The sequence below is a fragment of the Sminthopsis crassicaudata genome, chromosome 3, assembly GCF_048593235.1.
Source record: "Sminthopsis crassicaudata isolate SCR6 chromosome 3, ASM4859323v1, whole genome shotgun sequence".
NCBI lineage: Eukaryota > Metazoa > Chordata > Mammalia > Dasyuromorphia > Dasyuridae > Sminthopsis > Sminthopsis crassicaudata.
This window is the reverse complement of record NC_133619.1, coordinates 408,017,421-408,031,830: the sequence shown is the minus strand read 5'-3', so window position 1 is coordinate 408,031,830 and position 14,410 is coordinate 408,017,421. Positions and strand designations below refer to the sequence as shown.

General features: G+C 35.2%; 1 protein-coding gene across 1 annotated transcript in view; it reads left to right on the top strand.

Annotated features, from left to right (window-relative positions):
* Window positions 1-3,742, top strand: part of CCDC150 (coiled-coil domain containing 150) — a 107,088-nt gene extending 103,346 nt beyond the window's left edge. The window contains exons 26-28 of the mRNA XM_074302807.1: window positions 1,456-1,542; window positions 2,873-3,004; window positions 3,296-3,742. Of these exons, the coding sequence (XP_074158908.1) occupies window positions 1,456-1,542; window positions 2,873-3,004; window positions 3,296-3,412 (336 nt within the window). The 3' untranslated portion in view covers window positions 3,413-3,742. The remainder of the gene's footprint in view (window positions 1-1,455; window positions 1,543-2,872; window positions 3,005-3,295) is intronic.
* Window positions 3,743-14,410: the final 10,668 nt, after the last annotated feature.

The window sequence follows — 14,410 nt, the reverse complement described above, 5'->3', positions numbered from 1 at the left end:
GAAGATGAGTTTTGCTGGCATCAGACCCAAGTATGCTACCCCATGAAACCAGCTATAAACTTAACATTTAGCAATCCAAGCTTAGAACAACAACAACAATAGCAAAAGGCAACAGTTATAAGACAACCTTTTCAAATTTATGCAGTACAAAACTTTAACATGGCCAATTCTGTGCTTATGGAGGATAATGTTGGTTACATTGTATAGATGACTTGGAATGAAAGTGGAGACCTGAGCTCTCTTAGGAGGCAATTGCAATGGTCCAAACAAGAGGTAATAAAAGCCTGAAATAAGGTATGGATGTGTGAGTATAGAAAAGGTCTATGGAATAGATATTGTGGAGGTAAAAATAATACTTGGCACCTGATTAGTGAAGTGGAGTGAAGAAGAATGAAGAGCTGAGTTTAATACCAGAGTTATGAGCCTAGAGGACTCGGTAAGAATAGCAGGGATATCAACTTATATAGGAAAGTTCAGTACAGGAATGTATTTTGATAAAAATGATAATTTTTACTCAAATTAATTTACTTATTCAGTGACATGCCAATCAAACTACCAAAAAATTCTTTTATAGAGGTAAGAAAAAATAATTATTTGGAAGACCAAAAGGTCAATAATTTCAAGGGAATGGAATCAGTATAAAAAATGCAAAGGAAAGTAGCTTAGCAGTTCCAGATTTCAAAGTGTATTGCAAAGTAGTAATTATCAAAACAATATGGTACTGGCTAAGAAATAGAGTAGTGAATCAATGAAATAGATTAGGTACACAACATATAGGAGTGTTCGGAGGAAAAAAAAAACGGAAAATTTTATAGCAATTTTTTTCCTGATAAAGGCCTCAATTTTCAAATATATAGGTAACTGAGCCAAATTTATTTTTTTAATGCCATTTTTTAGTTGTTAAAAGGTCAAAGAATATGAACAGGCAGTTTTTTAAAAAAATGTAGTTCATCTCCAGAGAGAGCAATTGAGGAATTCTGAATGTAAATTAAAGCATACTTTTTTTTTTAACTCTTTATTTTTGTTGTTTTATTTTGTTTGTGTTTTCTTTTGTTACATGGCTAATATGGAAGTCTTGCTTGACTTCACATGTATAATTGATATCAAACTGCAAGAAGTTCTCAAGGAGATGCAGAAAGGGAAAGTCTAGAATTTTAACTCAAAGTTTTAAAAATAATATTTTAAAAATTGCATATAATTGGAAATATTTAATAAAATAAATAAAAAGAATTTACCTAAAATAGTTACTTCAGAATCAACATTCTTGGTAAAGAAAATGAGGACAGAGTCAGCCAGCCTGAAGCTATAACAAGTACCACCCTTATTGCTTCCATCTCACTGGCAGGGTTTATCCTTTAACATTTTTACTATTTGCCTTTTTGCTGCCAAAGCCACTTGCTCAATGAACAGAAATGATATTTTTTAAAAAGGTCTTTGTATAACTTTCCTTGGTAGGAAATGGAAGAAATAATCAGACATCTAAGAAAATGTAAAGAGGTAACAGAACATAAATTGAAAGAAGCCAGTGTGGAATCGGAACAGGTGAGCCAGAGGAATGGACACACAAAAAAGGTACAGGAGTTTTAGTGTCTTTCTTTAGTCAGATGGCTTTAGTCATTAGATGATTTTCTGTCCCCAATCTTTTTTTTAATTTAGCAAGACCCTGTACCTTTATTAGTATATCAATATACAAAAATACTTAGTTTCAAGTACCTACTACAGAATAAGTAGTTCTAAAATTAGAGATGACATTATTTATTGGCAGGCATTACAAAAAGACAGACAATTCTAGTTTAAATTAATGTGATTATTTGTTGTCAATGTAATTAGTGAATTTGTTCATTGATCTAGCACTTAGATTGTGTTTTTAATGGTAAATGCCTTTTTATTAGACATCATCTTGAATATTACCTGGATATAGTATGGCCTTGGCTTATCTGTTTATTTAAAAGAAGAAAGGAAAAATCCTGTCTTTTTATCCTTAATCCTTTAAAGACAAACAGTGTATCAACAATATAACAAGATTCAAAGAGGAAAGTTTTTTAATAGGAAAGTTCTTAGTTCTTTGCAATAGGTGGCCAACTACTGAGCATATCTGAGCTGACTTTGTGGAAACACAGAGCAGCCAGCAGTGATACTTTTTTTTTTTTTTTTTTTTGATTTGGAGCATTGGAAAAACCTGTCCTCAAAGCCATTTTGTAGGCAGCAGCTATTTATGGGTCACCCAGTTAATGTTGAAAATGTGGAAATTTATGAAATTTGAACAAATATGAAGATCATTGATTCAGAACTAAAAGATCCCCCAATGGTCACTAAGTCCAGCTTCCTCATTTTACAGATGAAGAAATTGATGGTGACTCTATTTCCTATCTCTTTCAGCACATCCAGGACTGACTGTAGAATTAGGAAGATGTGAGAGCTTAAGCTCTCTCTCTAGTGTGTGTGTGTATGTGTGTGTGTGTGTGTGTGTGTGTGTGTGTGTGTGTGTGTGTTTGACAGGGGCAAGTAATTTAATTTCTCTCTGTCCTGAATAATATTCTATGATTATAGTCTCAAAGATATTTCTCATGTCTGTCAAGGAAGGTTTTTCCACTCTGAGAGTTCCTTATATTGACAAAATCATAGGTTTGGATAAAAAAAAAATCTTAGAAAACGAGAAGTAATGTCTGTTAGAAAGAGACTAATAGCATATGACAATATGCAGCCATCATCAGAGGTTATCTACCATAAGTAAGCTGTTGTGCAAAAAATGATTTTAAGGACTTGAAGTCAGAATTTTATGCATCCTACCGCAATATATACTTTGTGTCTATTATATTACTACATTTATGGCTATTCCTTTTCTCTGACTCCCAGTCTTTCACATTCTCAGATAACAGCTAATCTAGAAGAAGCTCACCGCTGGTTCAAGTCTAAATTTGATGGCCTACAACTGGAGCTTACCAAAAACCGGTTACAGCAGTTTCCTCAGGAAGATAGGTGGAAGGAGGACCTAACTTTTGCAGTATGGGCATCTTAATTTTCACATTGGATCATTTTTAAATAACTATTTACTAAAGCTGTGTTTTTATCTTTACTTCCCAACTATATCCTAGTCTATAGGAAAATAGTGAATTCAAACTGCTAATGTAAGTTTCTTTCTCAAAATAATCCCACTTGTGTTCCTATTTTTCTGCAATTTACCCAAAGATGCTCTTAGATGACATACAATAAGGACAAAATTTGGGACTCTTCTTTCACAAAATTCTTTATGCTGTGTACTATGTAACATTCATTCTGGTTTTATCTTTAACAGAATAGGAATTCAAGGTATAATAGGGCACCTGCTCAGTCCATATTACACCGCTGGGAGACTAAACAGCAGCTTAGATACATGAACAAGAAGTATCAATCAGAGATGGACAGGAAGTGATCCCTTCCAGCAACAAAAAAAGCATCTAAAATTGCTTCTACAGCTCCACAATCCTGTGAGCTTCAGGACTTGACTGAATTTAATTTTTTGATGTTGGCTGAAGATTTTTGCTTCAAGAAATTTCTTTCAGGAACTCTATTCTATCAACAGGAAAAAGGAAAAAAAAAACTAACTCCAAATCCCCACCCATTCATAAAAATTTGTTTTATTAGTCATATTATAGAGAATGCTATAGGATACTTTTATATATTTCTAATTCTTCAAATAATTTTAATAGGATACTTAAAGATATTTCTAATCAAAATCACCATTAAAAATACTTATAGAAAACCAAAATTGATGGCTACTTTTGTTTCAACTTAGAGTCTGATATCCTATAAGCAATTCATGAAACAAGACATGTGAATTTAGGACAAGGAGAAAGAATTGGCTATTTCCAGAACATGTCCATTATCATACATGTCTCCCTATTAATTCTGCATGGGGATCTCTTTACTATGTGGGTACTTTTAGCTAGATCTCCTGGCATTATGTTGGATACCAAAAAGTCCATTCATTCCTCACTTTTACCATATAACCAATTCATATTCTTTTGTCGTAATATCCTTCTCTGCATGTCCTTTAATAATCTACTTTATTCCATTTTTCCTTTGCAGTTCGTTGGTAATATGTTATAACCTATCCATACCCACCTCAATTGTTTCTCGGGTGGTCAACAGCTCTAATTACTCAGAGACAGACATTATGTCATTTTCAGCCATTTACCATTACCATTAGAATGCTGATATTAAACGTTGAGTCTTTGCTTCAGGAGGAATCTTGGGATCCTAAGGGATTCCTGAATGATATCCTACCCAATCTATTCTACCCTCCACTTATTCAGTTTTTGTCCAAAAAATATACTGTTAAACCAGCTCTATAGGTCCCAATTGAATGGCACAATCTTGTCACATTCTTTATCTACTTGCTTTTTCCTAAGTGGACAATTAAACTAAACAGTTATTTTGGATCTCATTGAGAAGGCTTGATTATATTCTAGAGCTATTGTTATTCACAAACATGGAGAACCTCATCTTACATAGGAAAGTCCCCTCTCATTGGATATCCTGAATGATAATGATAATCTTTGAAGGGCATAGAGTCTTCCTGTTTCACTGCTAATTTGACATAAGTAATCAGGGTAGCCAAATAAGTATCTCTTACTACATTCTTCAAAAAAATCTAACTTACCATCTGCATGGGACCCCTTATTGAAGGAAAGTTTTTAAGGGGACATTTTTCTCTACTGGATCAAATGCTTTTTTATAGTTCACTAACAATAAGCAGAATGAGATCTTAAATTCCTTGCTCCTTGCAGTCATTTGTATTATTATAAAGATGTCCCAAGCAGAATATCATTCACAAAAAACCTAGCTGTTCCATTATACCTTGGTTAGAGATGTCCTAGAGGTATGAGTAAGTTATTCTCATAAAGATTTTGTATGCAAAAATCAAATGATTCTGTGATCTTATTGCTGAGAACAGTGCCTCTAGTAATGCAAATCACAATCCAATTCTGTGTAGTCTTTGAAAACTGTGTAGTTTGTACCTGGCTTCCCATACTTCACTGTGGAAGATCCACTAATGAGTATCTTCCTCTATTTCTCATAACACTTTAGTTATTCCTCATTCTTTTTCTATGAACAAGCCATTTTTAAAGCAAACAGTTCTTTGATGACACTTTAGTACTCTTTTCCCTTTTTTAATTATTTGTAATATGTTGTGATATGCTCATATCGTCCTTCTCTCCAATCTTCAAATTTAATTCCTTGTAATCTGTAGCATGCCATGACTCATAGTCATTAATCAATTAACAATACTTTATTAAATGCCTACTATGTGCTATTATTTGGTGGAAGAATAAAAAATGAGCTTTGGGGGCAGCTAATTGATGCATTAGATAGAGCACCAGCCCTGATGTCAGGAGGATCTGAGTTCAGATTTGACCTTAACATTTAACACTTCCTAGCTGTGTGACCCTGGCAAGTCACTTAACCTCAATTGCCTGGGGGGGAGGGGGAACCTTTGTTTCAAGAAGCTTGGGGATATTAAACAAAAAAAAAAAAAAAAAAAAAAAAAAACAACTTTGCAGTTTCTCAAAAGCAATCTACCATTGCTTTCCCTCTCCTTTTCCATTCTGAATCCAAATCATTGTCCATTTGCATTTCTGTATAAGACAGACAAGTACCTAGAAGACAAATACTACAGATAGGTGGAGATAGAGAAATGATAGATATAACAGATTAGATTAAATAAAATATACTCTCCATGGATTAGACATCCATCCAATTAGGACAAAAGGCATTCTTCATCTATTTGGATTCTTTTTCTAGAAAGCTGGATTCTGAGAGAACCACTTTTGGTTCACCTTGCTCTAGAACCAAGCCTCCAGATGGCTTCCAGGCCATCTCCATATCCTGCTGCCTACTCAAGCTAAATCGGATCTCCACGAAATCCCATAGTACACTTGTTTCCTTCCATTGTTTCTTACTATTTTAAGTTAACACTCCTCATAATCTTTAATCACCTTCTATAAGATTTTACAATTGTGATCTTATACAGTTGTGTTTTGTCAACAGAGGATTTCTAGGCTAGAGGTTCCCTTAATGTCTCAGTAATTTTTTTTATTGCACCCCTTGCCCTATCATTCACACCTTGCTAAATTCCAACTGGATTATGTTCCCACCATCTATTCCTCCACTTCAATTTGTGTGCTTCTGAATAGATCTGGAGCACGACACAAAACTTATAGTAGACTGGTTGAGTCTACTATAAATGTAATTTAATTTCAACTGTTTTCTTATTGCAAGGCAATTCTTTGCCTCCCTAGTTAGCTGTTTGCCCCACTCACTGCAGTGGATGTTCCTAATCATCTTATCTCTCCTCATATTTATGGTATTTTTCTCATCGAAGGACTATGTCTCATACTTCACTGGAGATTGAAGACATTCAACCAAAACTCTGGCTTCTCATCTTACCTTTTCTGACCACACTTCCTCTTCATTCTGTGTCCAATTTGACTCCTTATCCTATGCCTATTAACATATAATGATTCTTCAATCTTTGAAAAGTCCTCACATGATCCTATATATATCTCCTTCCCTTTTCAACTAAATGTCTTGAAAAATCTATCCATCTTTATATTCATCTTAAATCTGCAACATACCATCCAACTCATCTTTCAGCTGAAATTGTTGTCTCCAAAGCTACCAATTATTTTTCAATCACCCAGTCCAGTGGCCTTTTCTTACCTATGGTGAATTTGATAATGTTGATCACCACCACTCTCTTCTCTGTGTTTTTCTTACACTGCTCTCTCTTGGTTCTTTTATTTATATTATTCCTGAGTTTCCTTCTCTGGAACTTTAGCTTTGCCATGCCCACTAATTGGGATAACCACCTTCTCTTCCCTCTCTAAACTGTCTTACTTGGTAATCTCATCAGCTTCCATGGGTTCAAATGTCTTCTCTAAGCAAATGGTTCCCAAATATATATAAACAGTCCTAATGTTAACTAATAAGTTCCAGTTCTACATCTACTGCCTGTTGGACATTTTGAAATGGATATCCCATAGGCATAATCTTAAATTTGTCATATCCTAAAAAAACCTTTTTTGCCTTTCACAAAAAAACACCTTCACACATATTCCCCACATGTGCCCCTTCATGCATATATTCCTGTCATAGATGTTCTTTACATGTATGGTATTCTAAATGCATGACCTGACTATGTGTTGTTTACATGTACCTTATCACTAGTGATATCTCTGGGGCAAAGTATTGTTCTTTTTTTTACTGTGCTATTTCATGAACTTCTGATTACTCTTAAAGGTAAGTACATCAGCGGGAGCTCACAATCTATGGTTTTGGTGGTTTCTTCATTTACAAAAGGTAATGGAAGATATTTAGTTCTTTCTACAGTCAAATAATAATTGCAATTTATGTTCTATCATTATCCAATTTAGTCAGTAAGAAAATGTAAAAATTCTGTGTACTTAAAAAAGTTATCCAAAAAAAATGCCAACATATATGTTGTTACTTAGCAATTTCAGTGCAAAAGTGGGCACTAAAAAATGGGGAAAAAAACTTTGTTGGAAGATGTGATTTACCATCAAGAGATGAAAAAGACCACAATTTTGTCATTGACCCAATGGATGAGAAGATATGGAAGGTTTGTGATCTGTATTAGAGAAAGAATCACATAATTTGACAAATGATTATCTAACCCAGTCCATCGATGAAGGAACCCCACTCATAGTCTAGTTATCCAACTTTTGCTTGAAGACCTCCAGGAAACCCATTCCACTTTTTAACAGCTTTAATAATAACAAAATTTTTCTGACTGAATTTTTTTTTTTTGTTACTTTCCTGGTTCTTCCCCGGGTACCAAACAGAACAGATCTAATCTCTCTCTCATATGATAACTCTTCAAATACTCAAACATAGCTATCATGTCCCTCTCTTTTCGCCAGGCTAAATATGTTCAGTTCTTTCAACTCATACTTATTTATTGTGAACTCAAGGTCCATTACCATTTTTGGTTGCATTGCCTTTGGGAAATCTCCAGCTTTTATCAATGTCCTTCTTAAATTATGGTGCCTAGAACATAATACTATAGCTGAGATATGACAAGAGCAGAGTACAGTGGGTCTATTGTCCACCTTTTCCTAGAAAATATGTTCTAATACATCAGTCCAAAATTATAATTGCCTTTTTTGGCTGCTATATCACACTACTGACTCCCTGAACTTTCAGTACTTTAATCTATACCGATCCTTTCAGATCTGTTTATATATGCCTCTTCCATCTTATACTTAAGGAACTTTGGTAACAAAGTGCAAGACTTTACATATATTTCTATTCAATTTCAACTTATTAGACTCAAACCAGTACTCTAATCTGTCAATATCTTTTTGAATCCTGTCTTTGTCATCTAATTTGTTAAATTATCTCTCTCGTTTTATCTACAAATTGGGTAAACATTTATTTTTATTCAAGATAGTGACAAAATTGTTAAAACAGCATAGCCTGAGTAGCTTCTTGATGAAATAATGGATCCAAAAAAGTATAAAATTACTTTTTCAATGGAAATTAGTTTTTAAGATGTGAGTATTCATCATGAATGCATTGGTCTATAAATTTTTTGTCTTTAAAGCAAGTTGTCTTTAAAAAGATGATTTTTTTATTTCCCAAAATAAGGAGGTAAAATACTTTCTTCTTACCTCTAGCTGATGTCACCTAGCGAAGTAGTGGAATCATTCTAAAAGTAAATCCCACAAAATCTTTTTACTCAAACATAATATTATTTGAACATAAATGTTGTGAGAAAAAAAGACTATCTTCAAGGAGAGAGAGAGAGAGAGGGAGGGAAAAAATTTGTGGCTATGCCTATATCCATACCCACTGAAAATAAGAAATAAGGTTTCAAGAGAAAGGAGCAAATAGTTCACACATTTAAGAATTGGCTACAGTAGACTTAATTCCTGAGGATGTTACTATGACTAAAACACTGGTGAGTTGTTCCACTATAATGTAGAAATACTATTTCATTGTAACATTTATCTGGTTACCCCAGCTGTATAAGCACAAAGCAGCAAAAATTTTAAGAGCATGATAATTTATTGGTACATCTTGAAGGTAGTAACTTTTTTTAAAACACTGAACATATTTAATGGAATACTATTACAATGCAGTTCATCAAACCAATCAATATTTCTGTTATGACTGGGAATTAGGCAAGCAAAAGTAAGATATTCCCAGTGTTCTAGGCTGCTCTTTGCATGCTGATGGAGAAAGTAGAGAAAGCAGGTGCAAATGACTGAGCAGAATAGGAGGCATGACCAATGAATATTGAAAGGCCTATTTTTAAAAATTTCAGCTTAAATAAAAACATTCTTCAAGCCTAATGATTTTTAAAAACTTTGCAAGGTTGTATTGCACCCTGTACTAAGAAAACAGGCTAGTTCACTATGCCAAAGTTTGTGAGCCTTTAGTGCCATCCACTGTATGTTAAAATTATTGCATAAGGACTCCCTATTGAAATTACCCATTAAAAAAAAAAATCAACCAAATGATATTTGAGGACTATGTCCAGCACTAGGATGGGCATTTCAAAGCACAAAAGATTTCCAAGTACAATTCCTATCCATAAGTGGTTTACAAACTAAAAACACACAAAAGCAATTAATGAACTAAGTAGGATTTTATATGGCAGGAAAAGCCATCTTATTTGGAGGTTATTTTTGTGTAATCTTCCCATCTTGTTGATTCATTTGTGATTTGTCCAGGATGACGTGTTATACACCAAAGGCAGGATGTGAGCCCATATCTTCCAGATGATGAAGGCTGCCCCTTCTCCGTACTGCTTCTTCCTTGGTTCATTAAACCAGCCTCTGGAAGTCCATTTATGCTTTTTACCATCCCAGTTACTCTCCTCTGGTCATTGGTTATCTATGCACCTCCTAAAACACAGGATTCAAGAACTGAATACAGTGCTATAGATACAATCCACAAAGTATCACCCTCTCTGTAATCCTCTCTAGAAGCAACCTAAGATCACATTAATTTTTGTGGATGCCATTTAACTTGCAATCCACTAATGTTCCCAAATCTTTTTTTTGAACAAATTATTGTCTTGCCATACTTCCCCATCTTGTATTTAGGACGTTGAAGTTTTTGGTTTTGTTTTAACATAAGTATAAGACATTTGTCTTTAATTACTTATTGGCTTTGGTCCAACATTCTTAATGCCTATCAAGATCCTTTTGATACTTGATTCATTCAGTGTGTAGCTATCCCACCTACTTTTGTATCATTGAGAATTTGAAGAACAAGTCCTTTATGTCTTTATCTAAGTCATTGAAAAAATACATATTTTTTGCAGAGGCAATTGGGGTAAAGTGACTTGCTCAGGGTCACATTGAAAAAATATTAAGCCACATAAAGTCAAGTATTAGATAACTGGAACACTTTTCTAGAGACTTCAAGTTGATATAACCATTAATAAATAATACAAGTGGTTCGAAATCCATCTTGTCCACAAGAAAGGTAAGAGAAACTTTGTCAAATGATTTGTTAAAAGCAAATCAAACTACATAGCATTTCCTAAATTTACTAGTTTAAGTAATCTGGATTTTCCTAACATTAAATATTTAACCTAACATTAAATATTTAAGGCTCATAATTCCTGTGCCATAGTTTCTTTAACTTATTGCAATTTTTGTAATACCTACTATGTGCAAGACCCTGGGCTAGGTGCCATGATGAATCTGAATATGGCTTCTGCCAAAGCTGTGTGTGTAGGGCACAAGAGCACAGAACAATCACCCTGGAACCTGCATTTAGAGGGGTGGGAATGGGGAGGTGTTGAGTCCCCTCTAAGTGATTAGGACAGGAGCAGAGATTAGAAAGGGCAAGCAAATGGACCTCTGCCAGTTGGGGCTGAGGATAAAAAGAAAAGATGGCCATCTCAGGGTTAGACATACCTTTCTAATATGGAAACCCAGTTAGATCACAGGATAAGTAAACTAATAGAATACCTTTCCTTATTGAAGGATACATCAAACCAATGGCAAAACTGAATTTACAAAAGAATGCATAAACAACAAGCTTCAGAGAATTTAGAAGAAATGGAAGTACTTTAAGGCATCCCTCAATCGCTCCACTTCTAAACACAGCTGACACAAGGAAATTCACAAGCTTGTGTTTTGTGGTCCTATTGAGGGACTTGACTTGTGGAGGTAGTGAAAAACCTGGAGTATAGAGTCGGATTAAGGGCTTTTTTGCAGAACACAAAATCTGGAGTTAGGCTTTCTTCCACGGTGCATTCTGGGCAGAGAACCATTAGGTTCCATAATGCCCAGGATGCCCAGGTGAAAGAGTTTGAGCAACTGAATGAATATGGACTACAATAATGAAAGGGGAGAGAAAATATACTGGGATACAAGAAGGCAGAAAGTTCAAGAGAACCTTCCTTCATAGGGGATGGACCAGCCTGCTTCGTCTCTTCCCCCTGCTCCAGTCCATTGGTCCCACCCTGCCACCTCCCACTCTCCTCCAGAATCAAACACAAAATCCTTCTTAGACTTTAATCCCTTCAACCTCTTCCCATCTCCATATGCCTTCTTTCTTTCACTGCACATTTTTATCCAATGATACTGGTTTCTTTATGTACTAGGAACCAGACACTCCATCTTTCAGCTCTGGACTTCTCTTACTGTCCCTCTGGAATGCTCTCCTTCCTCATCTCCTGGCCTTCCTTGGCTTCTTTCCTTTAAATCCCATCTACAGAAAGCCTAGTCCAACTGTATATGTTGCATATATTGCTTGTTTGTACCTTGTTTGGTTGTGGTCTCCCTCGTGAGGACCAGGATTGTCTTTTGCCTCTTTCTGTATCCCCGTAGCACACTTTATATAAAATAGAGGTTTATTGACTCCTTTTTGCATCTACTGCCCTGCAGGATGGCAGAACAAGATGCCCCTCCTGGGTTAAGCTCATTACTTCTAAACTCACAATCACATCGCTAATTCAAACCCTGACAGCAAATCCCCCACTCAGCCTCCTCTTTGCTCTGATGGGCAGGGGGCAGAGTACCAAACTTCTCCCAATGGCTTCTTTTATAAATGCCTGGCACTTTGGGGCCTTCCAGGTTCCAAAGATCCCCCTAGTATCCAGCTACCCTCCTGTCCAGCCTCTTCTGTTACATTGTAAACTCCCTGAGGGCAGAGTTTATTTTATTATTAGTGTCCCCAGGGTTTATCACAGTGGCTAGCATAGAGTATGTTAGGTTCTTACTAAGTACTAATGAGATAATGAGATTTGGGTTTTTACTAAGTGCTAAATCAGTACTTAACAATTTTCTAGTTCCGGCCTTTCCTGGTAGTTTGACTTGTGAATTCCTGGGGAACAACTTGCGTGCTTGGGAGGAGCAAGCTCATTGCTTGAAGTGGCTCTTCCCAGAAGCCCTTGCATTATCCCACGCCCATTCTCTAGGAGGATAAAGAGGGCAGCATTCCAGAGAGTCTCTGCTTTAGACCAGGCTTGATGCGGCTCTAGGCAGGAAGGAAAGTCACTTCTCTGGACGACAGTTAACAGCAACTGTCTGGAGACAACGGTTCTCTACAGGAAGAAGAATCTGTCCGAGAGATTTGAGTTGACACAGCAGATCTCTCCCCAGAGAGCAATCGGCAGCTTCTGGAGACGACAGCACGTTACAATAGTAGATACTTATAAATGTTTAGATTGGATTGGAAACAGACTGAAAGTCAGAAGGAAAAATGACTAGAAAAAAGTTTAAAGGGCATAACATATTTGTGAAGTATTTTACCCTGAAGGAAAATGAAATCTCCAATGAAAAAGGAAAATGCAGATTCCCCAGAGATCATGGAACAAAAGCAAGAAACCTGAAAGTGGGTCAAAAGATAAAATCTTTAAAAGAAAATATTGGGATGGATCGGGTCAGAAATCAAAGATAGCAGAGATAGTAAAGACAAAACAGAATACACAATGGAAAATCTTATAATGTAATAGAGGTTCTGAAAAAAAAAAGATTTGGATCTAAAACAAATACATGTGAGAAAATTTGATAAAAGAGAAGATAATTTTGAAATGGACACATGAATTCTAGATAGGCCAAACCAACTGAACTTGAAATACAGAAATAATCTATTTTCCCAGAATAATTATGGAAACAAGGCGGGGAAAGGGGAAAAAATTTAGGGCATGAATAGCATACTAAAAGAACTAATCCAAGAAACTACCCAGAATTTTTGAATACACACCATAAAGTATTAATTAAACCTATAGATCTCCAAAGGAAAATCAGAATTTTTCAGAATTTCTAGAGTGTAATAACTAAATTCAAAATTTATAATTCCAAACAAATTCTACAAGCAGCAGATTGAAAGAACTTCAGCTATAAGAAAAAAAAAAAAATCACCAGTCTCAATCAATAGCCCAGGATTACTCTGCAATTATGAGTAATTGGGGGAAAAAAAGAATAGAATATTCCAAAACCTGAGCTCAAGATCCACTACACTGCTACCCCACACCCCATTTGGCATATCTTGAAAAGCTGGGCCTAATTATTATTGAAAAAAGATGGAACTTCAATAAAAAAGGTATTTGAGGGGTCATTCTTACAAAATAAGGGTGAGCAGGATATGCTTTGCTGACACTTAACAAACACAAGAATGGAAAAATAAAATTCTTTTAAGAACTAAGCAATGAAATCAACTACACTTCTAGGCTACTATATAAAGAAAATAAATAGATTACCAAAACAAACAAACAAACAAACAAACAAACAAACAAACAAACAAAAAACCAACCCAAAATCCCAAAACCCAAAGGCATTTAAAAGGAACAGAATAAATAATAACAAAGTGGTGATCATTATCATCAATCTTTATTAAATATCTCCTATGTTTTAGGAACTATTAAGCACTAGGATACAAAGCAAAACACTGTACTTGAGGAGCTCATATGATAGGCAGGGTTGTACTGGTAAATGTTAAACCAGCTCTCCTAAAGAAATAAAGTACTGTGATACACTTTTAAGTTTTATCTGACTTAACATTTTCATCACTTTCTTCAACCTAGACAATCAATAAAAAAACAATGAAACCCTAATTCGTGGCAATTGTCAATTTCTAATTAATTGTAAAACGCCCACACTAAAGATTTTACAATTAGCTGTGAAGAGTTGGTTCAAGTGTGTTCCAGGATACTTCTGCTGCCAGCATCAAGGGTAACAGGAGAACCAGACAAAATATATTGGCCTTGGAATATTACAGTAAGGACAGGGATTAGGGACTAGGTTTCAAGAATCAGAATACAGATAGTCTCCCAACATACATTGTTGCTTTATAAATTAGTATCCGAAGGAGTCACAACAGAAAGGAAAAGTATTTTGTTACAATAACTATGGTTTTTATTTGGCCTTAGAACTAAAATATGTAC